Here is a 22857-nt window from a genome sequence, read left to right on the forward strand (position 1 = left end):
AGATATGTTCTTAAATGCCAGGAGGCCCATATTCCTCTGATGACCTTCTCTTCTGTATAACCTCATTGGTACAACTTGACAAACAAGGAGTAGGCTTGACCGATTGCCTCTGTTTGGCCTGTTCCTTTACGTCTACCACCTTAATGTTCTAGGCGACGTAGTTCTTTCTATAACCACAGAGTACTTTGACAAGTCAAAGCCGGCCCTGCTGAAGGTCCTTCACACATACTCACACCGTACTGAGCATGACTAAGAAATGCATGTCATCATGACCTGTGCTGCACTGACTCATTATCCCGGATTCCGGGGCCAATTGGAACTGATGTTCCAGACTACTTTTGAGCCTACGTTAAACCTGGTTATTGAGTACTCCCACTCTACCAAGGTCAGAGGAAGACCCCCCATCCACGGTCAATTTCCTGTAACGTGACTGATGTATGTGCCTGGTGGTAGTCCGTCAAGGCTACTCTGATACAGAGTATGTTTTCACTTATCAGATCGGAGTTCTTATGTGCCCCATCCAGTTCACTGCTCCTGATTCATCTGAAGATTAGTCAGTGTGAAGCGATATTCACATGCCCAATCACCAGTCCAATGTATATCACCATGCATGTAAACATGTAATTACAGAGATTCTTCCCTCTTTTCTGACAATCTCTCCGCCAGATCATTGTCTACTGACCGAATGCCTTTAATGGACAAAAACGTCCACTATACAGAAAGTCACGGCCAAAGTGTCATTCTGTATCTGTGAGCTAATAACCTTTGAAGTCGTGTTACATCCAAGGTGACACTCTACACCCAAAAACTGAGAACTAGTAGTTCGAAAGGGGATACTGGTCAACCTCCAGACCTTGAGATATTAATTCTACCTATCAGTGGTGCCTCTTCTCCACACGAACCTGGTAACAATGATTGTGCTAAGAAAAACTTTATCAGTCACTCATCCTGGGTCCTCCTTAATTACTGGAACCCATCCTTCCATCCGGGACGTGGCGGAACAGGTAGAACCTAGAGTTTGCGTAACCTCCAGGATGTTCCCAGCATCGCAAATGGAATCCTCAGGCTCCTCGAAGGGTGAAACACCTGAGACAGCTATTACATGGTTTTTCCATTGTATGAGTTCCTCTCTGGACGAGTGAGTGGTTTGTGCACTCATCTGCCAAACCGGTGGTCCGAGGTCCTACTCCCATCTCGGCCAACCCGGAATCAGAGAACTTATTTCTGGTGATAGAAAATAATTTATCAATATAGTGCGGTTCGGATCCCACAATAAGCTGCAGGTCCCGTTGCAAGGTAACCAATTGGTTCCTAGCCATGTAAAAAATATCCAATCCTTCAGGCCAGCCCTCAGCTCTAGGAGAGCTATTAAACAGCTCAGTGTTTTTGTAAAAACTAAGATCCCAACCACGAAACACCTTATGCGGTGACCTGTTACAATATACGGGCGTATGTTCAATATGCTACCCTCCAAAGGGAAATCCTATATTGCCAGAAACCATCATGGTGCTATTCTCGAGTAACCTAGCCCAGAATTGTACCCAACGTCACTTCATCCTACCTCACTCTTAAAGAATGGGAAACTCCCCACTTTTCCCTTCCAGATATGATGAGGTACTAATGCCTTGCTCTACCACTTTTCCCTTCCAGATATGATGAGGTACTAATGCCTTGCTCTAACTAACTGAAGCTCGAACCTTCTATGTTAGGTTCATGACTTCAATATAGTAACTAGACTAGTATGGAAGAGGCCCATTTGCAAATTCCAGGTTAACCTAGCCAACAACCACTTGGACTAGTCTAAGTAGGTATAGTCAATTAAGAATTGACTAACTTATTTTAAGTTAGCAAGACCAGGTTGACCCTGGCTTGGTTAGGTTAGGCTATATTAACCCTTCCAATTAGGCTAGGACCCTGGTTTGGTTAGGTTAGGCTATGTTAACTCTTCCAATTAGGCTAGGACCCTGGTTTGGTTAGGTTAGGCTATGTTAACACTTCCAATTAGGCTAGGCTAACTCCTCCATCACTTAGGGTAGGTTAAGTCCATCCGAGATGTTATTATTATTAATAGGTGTTAGTTTTTCCAGACCTCTGAGTCTCAAGTAGACTCTTCTCGGGCTGGTTCTCAGGGATCAATCCTGAGAAAAAAAAAAAAAAAAAAAAAAAAAAAAAAAAAAAAAAAAAAAAAAAAAAAAAAAAAAAAAAAAAAAAAAAAAAAAATTAGACTTTATTTGAGAAACCCGTCTTATTTAAAAAATTTATGATTTTATTAATTGAAAAATCCCTGCTTTCCGCAAGAATATTTTTCATTTCCGAACTCCGCAGATAAATAGATCTTTGCTGGGTCCAATTTGGGCACTCTACAAGCAAATGCTGTACTGTCATGTACACTTAACTAGGCTAGGCTAGTATAGACTGGCTTAATCTAGAAACTAAATGACTTAAGTTAGGGTAAAGCCGTTCAAGAAAGTTTGTGCTATCCATGCTAGGCTACAACCACAATCTTCTAGGCTGAGGTGGTAAAAGTCTTTCGAATGGGTAGCCTAGGCACTAGTCTATGCTCGGCTATACTTATAACCTCACTAATTCGCCCAACCTAAGATAGTACGGGCATGTTCAAGCAACCAGATCATGTTAAATTATCAACCCACTGTTAAGCTAAGTTGACATGCATGTTGGAACCACCTAACCTATGAGTTAGGCTAAGCAGACCCGGCTAAGCTAAGAATTGTATCACTCAGACTAATCTAAGATAGTAAATGCAGGTTCGAAAGCCAAACCGCAACCATTAGTTGGTCCAAGCCAGCACATGCATACCCAACCAGTTAGTTCGGACAGTCTAAGCTAAGCATCTTAGGTTACAAGTGCCCTACTTAGGCTTGGCTACCTTAAGTGACGAAAGAATGACATTCACCTCTTTCTTTTGACTAAGTTCCCATTCGATTTCATTAAGAAGAATGGTTCTACAGTACTTTCGAAGGAACCAAGCTTTCGATTAACTTTAACTACTTGTGTAAGAGTCGAAGCGTTTGGTAAATATTCTTAAAGGAAGCAACCAGCTTATACCAACAAGTATATAAAACATGGGAATTCTCCTTACCTGTAAAGGTTTGAAGTTTTCTGGAGTCAACCCAAAGCATGCTACTTCCCACCATTCAGGCTGCATACGATTACTAAGAGGTATCCATATCCTTCTATCAATCCGTGCATTTTATGTGTTGTAAAATGGACTCTACATGACTAGAACAAGGTAATTCATACACTTTCGTATCCTTTTTCAAACCAAACACCATGTCAATCACCAGGGGAAGCATGCTGGCAGGTGTCTCCGTGCTCCCCGAAAGGTTATTGAATTGACTAATCAAATCAATCACCACCTCATACAAAGCCAGAAACTCTTGGTTTTCTCTTCCCTCCGGTTCTAAGGCACTGTGTTCAGCCACAGGAGATGTTAACTCACTCCTTCCCTCTGACAAACGTAAGGGTGCGTCATGGCCATCTGACCATACGGCCGCGGCACCTTGATCTTTAATGGCCACTGATGGCTCGATCTTGAATAGTCAGTAGGATCTGGGAAGGTATCTATTTGCATACGTCATGGCCTTCCGACCATACGGCCATGGCACCTTTGATCTTTAATGGCCACTGATGGCTCAATCCCAAATAGTCAGTAGTATTTGAGAGGTGTCTATTTGCATGCGTCATGGTCGTCCAACCATACGGCCTCGGCACCTTTGATCTTTAATGGCCGCTGATGGCTCGATCTTGAAAATATTATTTTGTTTGCAATCCTATATACAAATATGAGAGCAATTTTATCATATTTTATTACTCTGACATCTAGACTCCATGGAAAACGTTTGTTAAAGCATCGGCGTATGTATCAAGTTGAGCCACAACATTGTAGTCTCTCTTAGACTCTTTGTAGTCACCACTGGCAACTCCAAGTCGGCCGCTAGCCCAGCGACAGTCGACGCTTTTGCTCGTTCGGACTCTTGTAAATGGCTTCGTCTGATTGCTTTGAGCTTACAAACCACTGACTTCTTGATTTCCTTGCTGATTGGGCTGTGAACAGTCCTGGTTCGAAGATGAAGAAGAATTTACTCTTCTCTTATCCTGAGGATCAGTCACGAAATCCCGCTTGACTGGTACACTTAGTGATGCCATCGAACTTAACTATGACACCATCTAGAGAAGAAGACGAAGAAGACGACGAATTACGCCAATTCTTTTTGTCTTACTTAGCCATTTTCACCTCTAGATCCTGTTTATTCTTCATTACTGTGTGTACCAATGAGTCAAAAAGTGTATTAGGTTCCGGAGGCAGCGAAGTAAATCGAGAATCAGTAGGCTGTGACGTCATGACTACCACCATTTGCAAGCGGTCTTGGCTATGACATCAACACATTGATGGAAGCGTGAGGCTGTTTATGGTACTCTTGCAGCCAAGATCAAGAGACCCAACCTTCTGTGGCATTTCTACTTTAAAAGGATGTGACAGTCCTGGCTCGAAGTTGAAGAAGAAATTATTCTTCTCCTCTTGGCACGAGGATCAGTCACTAAGTCCCTGATTCTAGCCTTTTCCAACTCTTCACAGCAGCCACACTAGACTAACTTTCCATCATTCACTTGTTCGACAATTACAACTACTACTTGTGGTTTCATATAATAGGGATGTAACGATCCTGGCTCGAAGATGGAGAAGAAACTTCTCCTCTTGGCTCTAGGATCAGCTACGAAGTCCCTATTTTTTTCCAGGATTGGCAGGAGAACGCACTGGCATCAAAGCCAGTCACCTAAACTTGACGCCTAAGCGGAAGGATACAGAGGAAAGACTTGTCTCTTTTCCATTATGTGACTTATATCTCCTAGCGCTTGTAATTTCTCTAAAAAACAATGTGCACTAAAAACCTCCCATCCGAAAGCATAGTTGTAAAGTACTCTTGTACCTCGAAATGAAAATGGAAGCATGCCTTTGTGTAGGCCGCAGCTGTGAAGAGACGTCATGGCAGTCACCCTGTTTATGACGTCACTGAGCAACTCGAATGCGAAGCCAGCACCCTACCAGAAGTGCAAGGCTGTTAATGTTATTCTCGTAGTTATAGCAACCTGACATTAGAGGCTGCCTTGTTGCCCTATCTGCTTCTTTACAGATGGCCATGCATCCGACCGCCATCCAATGCATGTCAGGATAAAAGGGACATCCATCACGTGGGATCCTGGGTGGCAACACAACGTTATACATCAAACCAACTCTTTTTTGGGTTGGTTCTGATAAGCCTAATGCCGACCGCACACCTGCATCCTCTCTACCCACGTATCTGGAACGAAAATAAGATGGCGATGCACGCCTCTCTCCGCAGGGAAAGGAGCACAATTAGTCATAATTACTTCCCAAAGCACATCCAGATACATCAAAGCTTTGGATTACAGGCAATCCATATGAATATGCGATATTCCCAAGCACAGGTAACGAATTAACTGTACCTTAAGAGTTTCTTCACCTACGACTTACTACACAATGAGTACTTCGACGTCGAAACCGTCGAAGAAAATAACAGGGCGTTTATCTGCTTCTTGTTCACATACCCGGGAATTCCAAACAACAAATTGAAAACAACAGGGGGCAAACTAAACTGGCTTTAAAAGGACGGAGCAAAGCACGTCCTCACTTAAAGGCAGTAAGAAAATAACTAACAGGGTCACGAGTTAATGAGGGGTATGTGGGTGGCCCCACATGTCTCGTGACCAAGCACAGATGCCAATAGTCCCTTGCGTACACAATTATTTTAAACTTTACCGGTTTCCAGCTGGCGCTGAGTATTTATCCTAATGTTAATACTTCAGGTTTGTTTCGTATATGAACAATTAAGGTTCCAGTGTATACATGATAAAATTTTAATGGAAAACATACTTTGTAGGGGAAGACTGTGAAGGTGCTGCATATTCCTCGAGTTCTTCATGATGTCTGACACGAGACAGTAGAGTTAGCTCTAAGCAGTCCATGGCAAAGTCACCAGGTATGCTATCGTTTAACTGAACGTTATAAGTATTTGCCTGAAAAAAGCAAGAAACCATATTCATAGACCACAAAATATACTGATCAGAGAATACATGATGAAACATAATTAAAAGGAACCATTATTCTAGTTTTAAAAAATTAATGTTGAATATGTATTGGAATAAAATGCACCGATTCTACACAAATCTTAATACTGTATTACTATAATAATTTTCATTAGTGCAGAATATCATAACTCCTAATCCTAGGAATTACAGAGAAAGAACTGAATATAAAATCTAGGCCAAAGGCCAAGCACTGGGACCCAACTTGCACTATGAATCAATTGTTAGGAGAAGGTGGAAATTAAGATGGAAGAAATAGCATATGATAGGAGGTACAGTAAAAGGAATGAAAGGTGTTGCAGCTAGGGGCTGAAGGCACCCTGCAAAGAACCTGAAGTAATACCTACAGTGCACCGCAGAAACTAAATAAAAAATTGCCAAAGCTAAAATTAAAGATATTCAATTCAAACTATTTATTGAATATGTATTTACTAGAAATTTAAGGTAAGGGATAACTTACAACAATAAAACACAGTACGAGTACTTACAAGCATAAGGCATGAAAGGAAAAGTCTAGAAACTTCTGGTGCCTCTTGATTTTTGGCCACACTTTGAAAAGGAATTGTTTGTTTTCTTCCATTTTCTGGAAAAAAACCTAGGACCTGGAAAAAATAGACAAATCTGAAATGAACAGATGGTTAAAAAAAAAATCTTTGACCAATGCTATTAATCATTATTTGCCTTATATCATATAATACGGGTCTAGCTGCCATCTTGTGAGCTAAAAGAAATGATTTAACCTTGCATGCCCAGTCTACAGTCCACTGTTACCCTCCTACAAATTCTTTTGTGGCTATCCCCTTCCAGAAGAATGTGGGTTAAAGAGGAAGGCACTCATTTTAACATTTTCTCATAAACAAATAAGCCTGACTCACCATTTAGGCTGGAAACATAGCTGACGACCCTCTGAAGAGAAAATAAAGACTAGACTAAGCTGTCCAATTATTGTTAACAGCTAACAGTAGAGAAAATTATGTTCTTGGCAATCCCGATAGCTACTGCAAAGATATAGCACTGAATAGTACATATGCCAAGCATCCGAGTCCAGTGCGTCCAGAAAAACACCAGTTAATGCTAAACAACAGAGAAAGAGAGACCCCCCAAAACCTGAAGGCATTGCTCCTGGACAAGCCCCTTGCACAACTAGGAAACCATGGAACCAAATTAGGAGAAATACAGTGAGTCTAACTCTGGACTCAACTGGAAACAGGCAAGAGTCAGAGAGCCAGTGTGACAAATTACAGGAGGCAATATTTGAGAACACTACCTCAGTCAAGAGCTCCGGGCCAACTGAAGTCCCCTGCCGATGCCAGCAACTGGGATGAAAAATTCAGTTGGAATATGTAAGAAGCCCAAGGAAGTGAAATACCAAACAGGATTGTAGTCATGAGGAAAATAGAATCCAAGAGTAGCTTCCGCACAACAACTGCTGCCATGACCCAGGAGAGCCATCTGGTACGATCATGTACAATAACAAGGATTCAAAGATGCATCAACCATGAAAAGTTGTAAAAAGAATGGAACAAGTTGCTCCAGAAGTCTCTTCCAAGAAAGGAGAAATCACAGTCAACAGCAGTGAGCAAAAGAGTCAGAAACCATCAACACTTATGACCAAAAATGAGTTAGTGCTGAAAATTGCCCGAGTCTCCGAGGCCATCAGAACCTCCAAGATAGCGGCATTGTATATTAATAGTGAAGAACTTGATCTCTTACCAGCAGGGTTGGGGTCAACTATGAATTGAATTCGAATTGATGCTAAAATTGCATGAATTTGAATTGAATTGGAATTGAAAAAGAAATTTTGAAATAATTGGAAGATACCAAATTAAAATTGGAATTGATGCCAAAAAAAATTAAAATTAATTGATGGTAAAATGCAGTGAATTGATATGAATTGATGGTAAAATGCTGTGAATTGATCAATATGCTTACATGAAGATTTTATAAGCTAGACCTTTACACGTCATCTTATTAAGGCTAAATAACAGGAATTAGACCTTGCATTCTTGAACATGACAAGTTATGAATAGATATAACTTTATAGAGATAAAATTAGGCTATAAAGAACAGCACATGATTTATGGGCTATTATAATAATTTTCCGAGTTTTGCAACTCTACTGTTTTGAGTCATACCTGTCCCAGTTGTACCCACAGTACAAATCAAGTCTTGTTCTGCCTTACTTGCTCTATCCTGTCAGCTACTATGGTGTTTGACAACCATATTCATATAATCATAAACTGGACCTGTTACACACCATCTCATTCAGGCAAACTGACAGAAATTATACTTTTCAATCTTTTTGTTCATAAAAAAAAATTGAATTTTGTTTATCACAAGATGCCAAATTTTTGGTTATAAATAATATGAATTTTATGTTTATTACACAGATATAATGAGATTTTGTAGCATTTATTTTTACCACAGATACAGTTTAAAGTAACATTTTTCTAGGGCAAAATTTTGAGAAGCCATATTTTGTTAACTGAAAATGTGAGCTTTATGTTTATTACAACATTGTATAATTTTCTTCTTTTGGAATAAAAGGGCTATATCTAATTGTTCTATAATGTCTTTCTAAGTTATATACCAAATTTCCATGCTATAGCTTTAAAACTATGGGAGAAGACAGAATTTGAAGGTCAGTAAGCATAGTTGTGAGATAAGGGTGTTCAAAGTTTTTCTTTGTATTTCTACAAAGTCAATGTTAACCAAAACTATGTTATTTCTCATAAGTTAATCAAGAATGAAGATCCCTTTGCTCAAAGATTGTAGCCTAAGGCCCTGCATCAGGAAAGACGGGGTGCTCCTTCTTACCCAACACTATCCCTCTCCTTCACTAACTTCGCTAATATCTCCGATATTATGATCTTCTGAACTCTTATAAGAGCGAATTTTCTTCTTCTGTATGTTAGCGAGATGTTTTGCTTGTCTTTTCCTCTTTGGCATGATGAAAACCTTGCCGAAACAAAGAAAACCAGACATAAAAGCAAGCGAATGTCAGAGGTGAAACTCGAGTATGTACTCTTTTATGTTTCTGCTCGCACTTAAGGGTGTAAAGCTCAGTATTCCCATCTTGTGACTCATGGAATCTCTACAGATGCCATTGCTCACAATTTATTAGATAATAATGATCAAAATTTACGATAACAGAAGAAATACAGCATTTTCTTGTACGGAACAATGTTTTTGGCTTATTGAGTTACTTTTACTAATTACCCTGTAACTATGACGGTAAGAGGAATTTTGACAGAATATTTTGTATACGTATTCTCCATTGCCATACAGAGCTCCATGAATTTTTTCATGATTTTGCATTTTTCGCCCTATATTGGCCAGCCAGCAACCTTAATTAAATACAATGTCAATATGTCCTGATTCATTGCATACACAGATCAAGCAACAAACCATATCAGCCACATGAAATGAGTTTGTCACCACTCCTCACTCCCCTTGCTGAAGAGAAGAGTAAAAGCTACTCAAAAGCAAATTTGTATGTTGTATGGAACATAAAATGTCTTGTAACAGTATGACAGCAATGCCCACCTGCATCACGCCAGTTCCAGCATATGATGTGTATATTTTTCAAATGACCAGTAGGAATTGAAGACAGGAAAAAAGGGGAAGAAAACAGACCAGTCCACTCATTCTCTCTTCCACACTATCATCTTAGGCAAGATACAAACTCTCCTGCCATGGGCACTGGATGAGCTACACAACTTGTTGAGGAGCCAACACAGAACCCAAGGAAAAAGTGTCCAAGGACTTGTGGGCAATATCCTTCTGGCAGAAGGAAGCGAAATTGGTTTGTTGAAGCCAGGAACCCGAATTCAAAATCCAATGAAGACAAGTTCTTCTTAAATGCCAGGGAAGAGCCTATTCCGCTGATGTCATGTGCTTCTGCTTTAACAGTATTGGTGACAGAACTTAATGATAAGTAAGCTTGCTTAATCACCTCAGGTAGCTAAATGAAATGGTATTCTTTGACACCTCTTTCTTGGCGCAGCTCGTGCAAACAAAAATTCTATGACACCTAGGTCTTACGTGATGAGTCCCTTTTAGATAACAATGTAGTGTTCTGACAGGGAAAAGCAGTAACTCTTGAGGATCATTGTTAACAAATTCCTTAAAGGAAGAAACAGAAATTGAGGCAAATCTGTCATCGTGAACCTATGGATTTTGGGACTTAGCCACGAAGTTCGGGACAAATTCGAAAGTTACTGACCACCACCCCTTGGTGTGTTTACATCATAACCCAGACCATGGAGCTCTCCAACTCTTTTAAAGGAAGCCAAGGCCAGAAGGAAAACTTTTCAAAGTAAGTTCTGTCTGACAAATGACACAGGGACTCGAATGGAGCTTGAGTGAGACTATTCAACAACAGAGTAAGGTTCCATGTAGAAAGTTTGAGTTTCCTAGATGAACAAGACTGTTCAAAGCTCTTGAACAACATACAGAATTCCCAGGATGAGGTGATGTCCACACCATTCAGACAAATAACTAATACTAAAGCAGCCATGTAGCCCTTGACAGCAGAAACAGAAAGAAGTTTCTGTTCTGAGAAAGATCAGGAAGATCACTATCCACTAAACAGAAGTTCCACTTGCAAAGGAACCCCACTGATGACACCAATCACAGTAAATGGCCCATTTGCCTTTGTACACAACTGACGAAGATCTCCTGAGGTAGCCGGGCATCCGAGTGGCTGCGCTGCAAAAAAGATCTCTTGCTCGTAAGGGATACTGGGACAGTCTCCAGACGTGAAGAGATAAGGACCCTACAGGTTAGTGGTGCCTCTCTGCAAGAGACTGGCAGAGAAGGTTGTGCTAAGGGGGAATCTCTCTCAACACTGCTGAGATGCTGAGAGAAAAGATAGCCACAAAGGAGCTACTAGAGTCATTCTGAGATACTTGGAACCCATTACTCTGTTCAGGACATGACGGATCAGGCAGAACAACAGAATGGCAAAAACCTTCAATTTGTCCCTTTGAATATTTTCCTAATCTAATCTTTCTATATGCCACAAATGTGCAATCTACATAACTGTTCACGTTCCTTGGTCCCAGTATACTCCCAGCTTAAGACTGCACAAGTTCCGTGCATCCTCTTCTACCCGCTGTTATTGTTTACTTTTCTACCCCACACCACCACCATCTTGTCTTCTATGATGTCACAACACAACTTAAATACATCAAAACATTTTCTAAAGTCAAACACATGTTTCCCATACATTGAACATTGCCTACATTTCATCAATACAGAAAATAAAAACAAAATAACACTGACTAAACATACATAATCAGTCTCAAGTATGCTGAAGGGCATCCTCCGCCTCAGCAAATGGATCTGGGACCACCGGACGTTAAGACCTCTAGCTTTTTGTTAATCGTGTGGCAAAGAGGTCTTACATGGGTCTCCCCCAAGAAGGCAGGGGAGATGATAGGATAACCCCAGGGGATGTCCTGTGATAAGATGCTCTATGCACATTGGTGCCAAGTACCCTAATGTCAACTTGTGCACTGTCAAAGGAATTCACACTGTAGACACTAGATATCCTGGCACTGCTAATGGAGTGCATGTCGCCAACAGAGATGTCCTATGATGATAGGACACCAACCTCACCCCAAAAATAAAAGCCACAAGTTGTCAACAGAAAGTCACAAGGGTACAATATTTCAATAGCATCTTCCATTATAGAAAACAGCATCAGCCATTGTAGAAGTGTAGTAAAGCAGCCAAAGAAAGAAAGAAATGCAGACTGTTACCATGTTAAAATGAACTGGACCAGCTTTGTGTAAGTTTTATCCACAAAATAAAAGACATGTTTCTATTCTTGTCAGAACAAATATTGCATGACATAAATTGTTCCACTGACAATAAATCAAGGAAACTGGAAAGTACTATTCAAAAGAATATTAATTTCAATTTGACTGAAAATGATTTGGAGAAGACCAGTGAAAATAATCTCATCAGGATTCCTAGTGGTAATATGAAATTTAGTTACATACTTCTGTAAACTTTAGTTATGATAGTTCAGAAGGAAATTACCCATCATAAGACCCTTTAGAGGTCATCTCACTTTTTCTGCAGTATTTCCTTTCCCTTCTGGTAAGTTGTGATCTTAGTCTCAAAAAATTCATTACAAACCAAGAAACAAGAACTTAAATTTGGTTTCATAGTGTAGTTTTTGGTTAATTTCAATGAAGAGAAGACATTCAAAGCAGATTTGTTATAGAATTAGTGTACAGGATCTAAATAGTCTTAGCATATCAAGCTTTTCATTCTTGAAGTTTACCCATGCTAGTTATCATGTGCACATGATAACTATAGCATTTAAGTACTTTAAACTTACTAGCACTCTTCAACTTCTAGTTAGCCTTTATTATGAAATAGCAAACTACAAAAACCATTCTGATAACAAAAAAAAGATCCACTATATATTGTCAAGATATTAACAAAATAATTTAAAATTTTAGACAAACACTCGGTGACACTCCTTATGGCTGGCACTGGTAATGACATGACCTTACATTTAGTTTCTCAATTTTATAATGCAATTGCAGTCACTGTACAACAGTGGAAGACATCATATATCTTCCCTACAAAATATACAGTACCTACCATACTCTAATGCTCTTTCAGTAAAAATCCACAAACACTTATTCATTCATTGAATAAAAATTTCACTATCAAATCATGACAGTATCTTGTACATTTAGGATTTAAACTGCACTGTGAACAGTATTTTTAATTAACTTCAAACACAATAGGACAAGCAGACAGCATAATATTACCTGAGATCCATAACTGTGGATATCAAACTCTCGTCTCCGTTCTTCATCTTCCAATTTTGGTAAAATAGCCTCTCTCCATTTATTTACTCTTTTTGTTAAATCTGATGAATTAACATGATCCTGCAGAAAATAACAAAACTTAAGACTCCCTATCTTTGAGAATATATATGATAGCTTAATAACAGCATACATAAAAAGTATGTTATACGATAACAATACTTAGAAAAGATTAATGATCCAAAATCGTACCTGAGCATTAGTAATATATTCTGAAACCCACTTCTGTACTAATGCCTCATATTCACTCCCTGGTTCATCAAACTGGCTATCAGTTAGTCTTTTGTTGGTTTCTAAAGGATTTGGATCATTCGTTGTGTCATGAGGATTGGGGAACATCAAAGGAGGCTGGGGTACATCATCATCATCTGTTAGGAAGATATGACTTCATTAGAAACAGAAGTCTATATATTCATTCTCCTAAAACCAAAACCTTTAAATCTAGTTTATAATTAGTTACAGTGTTTATAAACATCAAAATCCATTGCACTTACTGTATTCCCATATAAGAGTAATACTAAGATTGTGCTATCTGCAGCATCCCAAATACTAAAGGTTTCATGCAGACTTGGGATGGGCCCATCTGCACTGCTCTCTGCCTTTTAATTTTCATTCATACCCTATGGTTTCTTCCTGACTTGCCATCCACTTCAACTTATTTCCTCCCTACTTTCAATTCTTATTTGAGAAAAAATCCTTTTCATCTCACTGAGTGTTTTGAACGTAACATAACCAAATTGCTCCAACTTGCCATCTACAGTGAGGGGTTACCTACAGTTCTATGTTTTCTCCTTCCCCTTATTTACCATGGTTCTACCTTTTGATCTTTATGGCTCATTTTAACTCTAGGTTATCATTTCATTTATGCTCGGTGGGTGTTCATTATATTTAGGTAGTGTTCACGTTACAATAAATTGTCTTATGATAATCCGATTTTATGATGGGGTTAGGAATTAATACTGATACAACAATATTTTGAAAATATTTTTAAATTTTGCTTGCCTAACAGGTGCAAGCAGCAGCATACAATCAAGGAGTAAGAGAGACCAAATTACAATAGCTTAACTTTATCCCACCTTCTAGATTAAATGAGTTAAATAAAAACAGCAAAAGAGAGTGATGAGATTATTGTTTTAATGTTATACTTGTTGCGTAAATGTGTACAGCCATGAACAACCAAACGAGAAACGTTTTGCTAAGTACAACCAAATTGGATAACAACATCCATTTGGCTTGTAATTTAACCATCGTATGATAATAAACAATCACCGTAGTTATGTTATAAATAATGTTATATAGAAGAGGACTGTTATATTTTTATGTAATAACTTTGTTCGCTATAGATCAAGGAAACATACTGTTAAATTTAAACCAAGTTGTAGCTGACACTGAGAAAACTTTTCGATCTGCTAATAATTATTATCGTGCATTGGCAACAAGGATAAAACTCATAAACTTATGCCATCAAACACAATTGTACATAAAATTGAGAGAGAATAATTTTAATCAAAACTTTAGGTCTCAAAAGAACACATTTTGCTGTTGTTTTCATGGCAATACAAGATAAATAATGTAACAGTAAAGCTCGTACTAAGATAAAATCAAGTGAAAATAGCAAAAGGAGTCATGGAATTTCTTTAACACAATAAACATGCCCACAACACAATCTGTTAACAGAAAAAATAATGTAGTTCACAAGACATATTCAATTCATATTTCGACTTAAAAACACGTCGTATAACGAAAAATGACCTTGTCTCATATAAGTAAAGTATCTAGATATTCTTTTATGCTAACTAGAAGCAAGACAATTCGTTCTGAAATAAACTCGTACTCACCATCAGCTGATTTCCAAACCAAAACATTCACAGCTTTGTTAGTATTTTATGATAGGATAATATGAGAATACAATAGTATTGGATACAGTAACGTATAACTTTTTAAAATATTCACAGAAAAGATGCATATTCGTTATGTTTTTATTTCATAATTATATGGAGCCATCAGCAGCCACACATCGCTCATTTATGCTGATGTCGGTCTGAATCTGATTCTCGTTTCGTGCCCAATTTTTTTTCTACTGATATATCAAAGTCGGAATGCGTTGAACCCCCAGAATTTGTTTATATTAATAAATTACTATACCGTAAATTTAGTATAGAGTATACTGTAGGCTAGGCTACTGTATTCATTTGTATATGATATACCATGGTATCATCATCATAGTATACGCTAGGCTAACTTGTTAATGTTACTCAATTTCTTTTTGTACTGAATTATTTTAAGCCCATATGCATTGAACCTAGGGAATTAGCTGAAATTAATAATTCCTATGCCATATATGTATAAAGTACACTGTGTAGTGTATACTAGGCTACCCTATATGTAAAGATGGTACTGATTACCTAGTGCAGGCTAGGCTATATTCAAGTTACGATAACCCCATCATAAGTAGGAGAATACCTGTAATTGGTCATCTTGTAACCTGTTTACATTCTCCCTTGCTGAGTGTATTTTTAGGGAATTTTAGTCAAAGTTTAGTAAGCTTAGATATTTTTTCACTTATTTTATTATGTAGCCACTTCCCTTCCAATAGTTCATAAATTTGCGGTGAATTTCTGTCTTTTCATTTGCTACTGCAAACTTGCAGAAGATTGTGCCTGCAACTCTTCTATGGCCTCAAAGTTCCCTTCATGTAAACACAAACTGGTTCACTGATCAGCTAATTCTTCAAGCCTAGAGTCAAGTTTACAAACAGTGACCAAGACCCAGCGGATTCTTCCTAAGCACTACATCTACCATTTTCCCTTCCCCTCAGGAAAAGAGCATTTGGAGTAGGAAGTGCAAGCCTTCATCAGATGTGTCTCCTCCCAAAGTGTTTTCCCTTACACAAGACATACCTCAGAGGTTCCCTCCCTCAGGGTTACACCCAACAACACATCGGAATGACCTCCGGGGTTCTGCATCCCTTCCACTCCCACCCAAACCCTCAAAAATCCTACAAACTGCTGATGTAAGATGTTTTCTGTGTTCAAGATCACCAATTCACTGCCGCTGTTTCGTTACTTTGCATTTGAGGTGACAACAGACCATTAAATTTTGACATCTTACAAAGATTCTTAGTCAATTTACCCTTCAAAGTAGTTAGCACATGTAAAAAAAAAAAAAATTCCTAGAAGCAAGAATAAAGACTACTTATTATTTAAATTTTTCATGCTTTTCCACCTAGCTATTATGGCCATTAAAGTCCAGCTACTATAGCTTCTTATATGCCATACCTACCAATGATCTACATAATACGTATATATCAAAGTAAAGTAAAACACTGAAATAAATGACACAATCTAGAAGGCAAAGGAGAGAAGACTGATAAACAATTTATCCAATAAACATCGACAGATACACAGGATACAGGCAAAGACGACACAATAGTATGAACTTATATTATGAACTTATAACTATTAGGACTTATAGTCTGGTAGTGCCTGAAGGCCCTTTAAAAGCTCACCTGCACACCCCAACATGCTCACAGCAAATTATAATTTTTATATAACCAGAAGAGGGAAAATTTCCTGCAAAAGTATAGTAAAAACAGGGACAATGATGGACACATAAGCACAAATAGGTACATCTTTTTACTTGCTACTTCCATTGGTCCCAGTTTCCTTGATTACAACCCAGTCACCTACATTAAAATTAATATTAGAGAACCTACCTAAGTCAACTGCTGCATCATCAAATGGCAGGTCCTCCAATTGCTCATCTAACCTTTGTTGCAAATGAGTCTCTTCATTCACTCTATGTATCGCTTCCTCAGCATCTTGAGCAATTCCATCTTTTAACAGCTCTTTTACTTTCTTTTGTTTAGAAAGGTGCAGTCTTTTGGACAATTCTTTACTGGCCTCTTCACTAAGCTCAGATGGTACCTGAAAAGAAAGTGAGAAACAATGATTAATTTATAACTACAAAGAAGTTACTTAAGCATATATCCAGGCACTGGATATATGTATAAATAGACACTAACGTGGACACAAGTAAGGTCAATAACCTGAGTGACAAGCGGTGACGTGATAATCGTTCAACTTTGATTGTAAGTGTTGAGATGTGCGAAACAGCGAATTCCTTAAATCGCTTGTGTAGAAAAAATTTTTGTAAACATACCTGGCCACATCGAAGGGATAGCAGACGCACAAATGGCCTGAATAAGTGTAATGTACAAGCGCCTGTTCAAGGGTCAAGGAGTTCGTGTGCTTATTTGCATGCAAGCATTCTTACGTCTGTTAAAAGTCAAGGAATGAGATAATGGGGGGAATTATAAAACAGACGTGTGTTAAACCATGCCATAGGAGGTGCTTGGAGATCCACAAGAGATAAGGTAAAGGAAACAGAAACTTTGAAATTTTTAGAAATTGAATGGGGAAGTGCAGGGAACACTGAAAAGACTTATAAGACGTTTTATCCATTGTGCTCGTGATATACTTCAGTGTTTGATAATTATGGTTCTTTCTTTCAGATGGATTCGATTGTTGCTACCTATTGATGAATTTTCTAGACTTTTATCTGATGTTTATTGATAAAGACGTACAGAGAAGTTTGACAATGGAAATATGGTTATGCAAGGTAGTATTAGTGTCTTAATGATTTTTGGGATTCTTGAATTAATTTTATCCAAAATGATTACGTAGAGGAGCAATAGTGTTTCGATTATCTTTTTGGGATTTCTTTAATTCATCTTATTTCATTTTTCAAGTTAGTTACTTCGGGAAATAAAGGTTATATTTTCGTATAGCGAGAGTTTGAATTCGCTTAAGATTCATGATTGACTTTCAGCTAGCTACAGGGAAGGCAGGCGATGGGAATCAATAAAGGTAGGTCACGCTATCAGTTAGGAGTTCTCTCCTTTTAGTTAAATGGGGTCATTTTGATCCCATGACATATATTTCAAGATTCACATGGACACCTAAAAGGATCTGCCCTAAAATGAGGGATGTTATTTTCATCAATAAATAATGTAACTCAAAAAACAAGCTAAAAAACAAGTTAACATTTCAACAATTCAAAAACTTTGTGATTTGATAAATTGACAATACTGATCAAATTTATTTTATTTTAATTTGTTTACATTATTTGACATAGTATGTCTGAATACTGTATAAATTTCAAATCGCAATCTTTGCACTGAGGAATTGAGTCATAAGGGTTTTTCATCACATACCCATGAGTCACATGAATATGACCAATTTAGAGATCTAACCTCAGCATCCTGCTTTTGAAGTAAAGAACACCACAAACTAACATGTTATATGACAAAAGCAATAACATGTTAATGTCATATTCATTATTTCACAATTCCTATCATTAACTAAGGATAAGTTTAAGACAACACATCACTGACAAGAACAGGTATACATATTAGATTTAGTCTTAATGACTACAGCTTCGACCGCGATGCCCACATGGTCATTCCCAACACCTATGTCAGTAAGGGTCCAAAATGTTTCAACACTTTTACCAGTTTCAGATACTTGTGGAATAAAAACTTAACCTTTCAAACACAAGGAATTTTTGGACAATACAGCAATTTAAAATGGCTTCAAAAGTACTACCTAGTTAATGCAATGTGTTTAGGTGATATGTTTTTAATCTCAACTGCTGACCATATTGCAGAAACTTCTGCTCTGAAATGAAACATTATTAGGTAATGAAAACTAGTCTGTTTCATTGAGTTATATTGCACCACAGGATAATTTGGATCTGTTTGAATAGATTGCATGATCCTAAAGAGGCCAATGGGCTATTTTTAAACAGTACCAACCTTTCAACCTTCCTATCTCTCACTCAAAATTTTGTCAAGAGTAATTTATCTCAATTTGCCTAAGCTAATCAATCTTACATAGCTCTATGGAATCTTCATTAAGATATAATACAGGAAGCTCCTGGTTACCGTTGGTCTCAGTTACCGTCATTTCGGTTTTACAGCATTTATTCAATATATTCTTAACTGGGTTTTACCGTCCGTAGGCTAAGAGCCAAGACCGCCTCATAAAATACAAACATAATGAAAATGCGTCTTTTCCTTGGCTCTTTTAAAAAGTTATCCTTTACTTTGCTGTATCCAATGATATTGTATACAGGCAGTCCCTGGGTTACGACGGTCTCGGCTTACGACGTTCGGAGGTTAAGGCGCTTTTCAATTATATTCATCGGAAATTATTTCCAGGGTTACAACGCATGTTCCACGGTTACGACGCCTAAAACACTTATCTGGCAGATGAAATATGACACAAAAAATGCAAAATAATCAATATTTTTTTTTTTTTTTTTGTTTTTTTTTTTTTTTTTTAATGAAAAATGCAATAAGAATGCAGTTGACCTAGTTTTCAGTCACCCAAAGCATTAAAAGTAAGGTTTTCTTAGGATTTTTTATGATGTTCCGGCTTACGACAATTTTTGGCTTCGACGCGTCTCAAGAACGGAAACCCCGTCGTAACCCGGGGACTGCCTGTATAGTCTTATATTACTACTGTATAAAATATAAACAAACCAATCATATTTTGTTTTGGAAAAATCTGCTGAGGGCGGAGGTATGATTATTTTGCCGTATTTAACTCAATTCAGTGCGGTTTTCTAGCTACTATTTAGTGTAAATTAATCTCTAGAAACTATTTACGTATATGGGACAAGGTTATTTTTTGTTATATGAAGTGCTTTTAAGTTGAAATATGACTTAAATGTCTTGTTGTGAACTAGATTTTTTGTTAACAGATGGTGTCGGAAGCATGTATTTTGTGTAAAAAATTTAAAGTCCATTCACTATTTTCATCCTATTTCATTTCATAATAATACAAGATTTACGTATTTATCTCTTATTGGCATGAAAACAACAGTAAAATTTATTCTTTCATGGCCACTATTTTTTTTATTAAAATGACAAATTTTTTACCAATTTGTATTTTTCATAACTAACAAACCTAAGGTCTTAACATTAGGATAAATACTTAGCGCCAGCTGGAAACCAGTAAAGTTTAAAATAATTGTGTACACAAGGGACTATTGGCATCTGTGCTTGGTCATGAGACATGTAGAGCCACCCATATACCCCTCTTTAACTCGTGACCCTGTTAGTTATTTTCTTACCACCTTTAAGAGAGGATGTGCTTTGCTTCCGTCCTTTTAAAGCCAATTTAGTTTGTCCCCTGTTGTTTTGAATCTGTTGTTTGGAATTCACAACTACAGCTTAAATTTAGCATTACTATATTTCCTTGCAAATACTTATTTTCTCCATACCAAGTAAAGGTATAATGCAAAAATATTTAAGTCCTGTTCTACTTAATCAACATTATTTGTAACATAACTACGGTAATTTTTTACTATTGTGCGATGGCTGAAATGGAACCAAAACATTGTAATATCAGATTCGGTTCGGTTTTTGTAGCATAACGAATGTTATCGTTCAGTTGTTCATGGCGGTAGCGTTTAAGAAACGATCATAATGCGCTCCCTTCTCTCTCTCTCTCTCTCTCTCTCTGATAAAACTTAATAATACAACTACATATAATTTTATATATACAACTGTTGTAAGTCAAGCAGAGAAAGATATGTTATTATTAAACAACTTACAAATGTATTAAAAATGACATTTTTATATTAAAAAGACAAATTTTTAATGATTGTATAGATTGTATTTTTCACAGCTAACAAATCTGAGGTCTTAACAAAAGAATAAATCTTCTGGCACCAGCTGGAAACCAGTTAAAACCAATCAAAGATTGTATTTGCAAGGAATCTGTGGCATCTGGCATTTAAAGCATAGAAGAGGTGAAAGTGGTCATTGACCACACATGAACCCCATGATGCATTTAGTCTTTCTTCCAGACCAAGATTACTAGGGGGCAGCTAGACGTGGGCATTCAACGTAAAGACCTCAGGTTTGTTAGCTATGAAAAATACAAACTGATTAAAAAAAATTTTAACTTGTTCATATGTGGAACAAACCTTCGCTATTAACAATAACATAGACTCATACTTGGTAGGAAAAACGAGAATCCTGAATGGACTGGAGGTTCAGCACACTCGACCATTCTTCCCAGAAATGAGGGTTCTAAAGTAAGTCTAAGCCTGTGAGAGATTAGATAAATATGTATCTAAAACTCAGTCCACTGGGAGTAAATACAATGAGACATGTCCAGATTCATTGCATACATGAAGTTAAAGAAAACTTCATCTGTTCAAGCAACAAACAATGCCAGCCACAAGCATAGAGTTTGTCACAACTCTCCATTCCCCTTCTTACAGAAAGGAGTATATGCTACCGAGAAGCAGATTTGTATGTTATATGGAACAATAATTAGTGCTACAACAGTAAGGCTGCCATAACTGCATCAAAAGCCAGTTCCAGCTTATGATGTGTCTAATCTTCAAACCAACTGTAGGAATGAACAGAAAAAAAGGGAAAGACACCAGTCATCTCACTCATTCTCTCTTTGACACCATCATCTTAGGTATGATAAGAACTGTCCCGCCCGAGACTGGATGAGGTACACAACTTGTTTGGTAGCCACCACCGGACCCAAGGAAGAAGTGTCCAAGGACCTATGGGCAATACAGGCAGTCCCCGGTCATCGGCGGAGTGCTGATATAATAATAAATATATATATAAAAAAAAAAAAAAAAAATACAAAAAAAAAAAAAAAAAAAAAAAAAAAAAAAAAAAAAAAAAAAAACGAAACTTGGCAATTTATGGGGCAAAGTTCTGGTTAATGGCACCTCTGTTAGGTGTTATGGCACCATAACTCTGTTATCGGCACCTTATGATGCCAATAACTGAAACCTGGCCTGTTATGGCACCATAAATCGCTGATTTTACAGCGCTTGACAAGCCCCACAAAACCGGTCACCATTAACCGAGGACTGCCTACCCTTCAGGTAAAAGAAGTGAAAATGGTCTGCTGAAACAAGGAACCAGCATTCGAAATCCTAAGAACAGACAGGTTCTTCTTAAAGGCCAAACAGGAACTTATTCCTCTAATATTATGTGCTCTTGCAAGCACAATATTTGTGACGGAATTTGAAGGTGAGGAGTAGGTTTGTCTAATCACCAAACGAAGCCAAAATGAAATGGTATTCTTGGACAGTTCCATTTTGGCTAGGCTTTTGCTAATAAAGAGTCTACGACACCTAGTGGAGTCCTGAGTCCTTCTTAGATAGCAAAGCAGTGTTTGGACACGACAAAGTAAAAACTCTTGAGAATCGTTGTCAAAAAACTCCTTCATGGAAGGAATTGAAAAATATTAAAGTGTGTCATCATGAACCAAGGGATTATGAGTCTTAGCCACAAATTCAGGGACAAACTTGAAGGCTATGGAACCCAACCCCTGGTGTATTTTACGTCATAATCTACACTATGTAGCTCTCTTTGAGGAAGACAAGGCCAGGAGGTAAACTGTTTTCAGTCAGTTCCCTGTCTGATGATCAATGTAATGGTTCGAATGGAGACTGAAAGACTACTTAGAACCAGAGTAATGTCCCACATAGGTGGTTTGAGTTCTCTAGGTGCACAAGTGTTCAAAGCTCCTGAACAAGACAGATTTCCAGGATGAAGTGATGTCTAAGTCTTTCAGATGTAAAACTAACCCCAAAACAGCCTTGTAGCCTCTGACAACAGAGTTGTTTCTCAGCTGAGAAAGATCAGAAAATCCACTATCAGCTAACTTGCCCTGGTACACAGCTGACAAAGATCTGAGGTAGTCACACACCTGAATTGTTACTCTGTGAGAAAAGCCTCTTGCTCGCAAAATATGCTGGACCCTCTCCAGCCATGAAGAGATAGAGTCCCTACCGACTGGTGGTACCTCTCTACATGAGGTTGACAGAGGTTATG

At 37.9% G+C, this 22857-nt stretch overlaps 1 protein-coding gene across 6 annotated transcripts in view; it reads right to left on the minus strand.

The window, feature by feature from the left end:
- The window catches only part of LOC135224369 (condensin-2 complex subunit H2-like), a 239361-nt gene that overhangs the window by 22410 nt on the left and 194094 nt on the right, over positions 1-22857 (minus strand). For all 6 annotated transcript variants that reach the window (XM_064263318.1, XM_064263316.1, XM_064263317.1 and 3 more), the window contains exons 10-14: positions 16693-16903; positions 13170-13345; positions 12921-13040; positions 6615-6728; positions 5915-6057 (exon numbers count right to left, since the gene is read on the minus strand). In XM_064263318.1, the coding sequence (XP_064119388.1) occupies positions 5915-6057; positions 6615-6728; positions 12921-13040; positions 13170-13345; positions 16693-16903 (764 nt within the window). The remainder of the gene's footprint in view (positions 1-5914; positions 6058-6614; positions 6729-12920; positions 13041-13169; positions 13346-16692; positions 16904-22857) is intronic.

Source organism: Macrobrachium nipponense, chromosome 12, assembly GCF_015104395.2.
Source record: "Macrobrachium nipponense isolate FS-2020 chromosome 12, ASM1510439v2, whole genome shotgun sequence".
Classification (NCBI taxonomy): Eukaryota; Metazoa; Arthropoda; class Malacostraca; order Decapoda; family Palaemonidae; genus Macrobrachium; species Macrobrachium nipponense.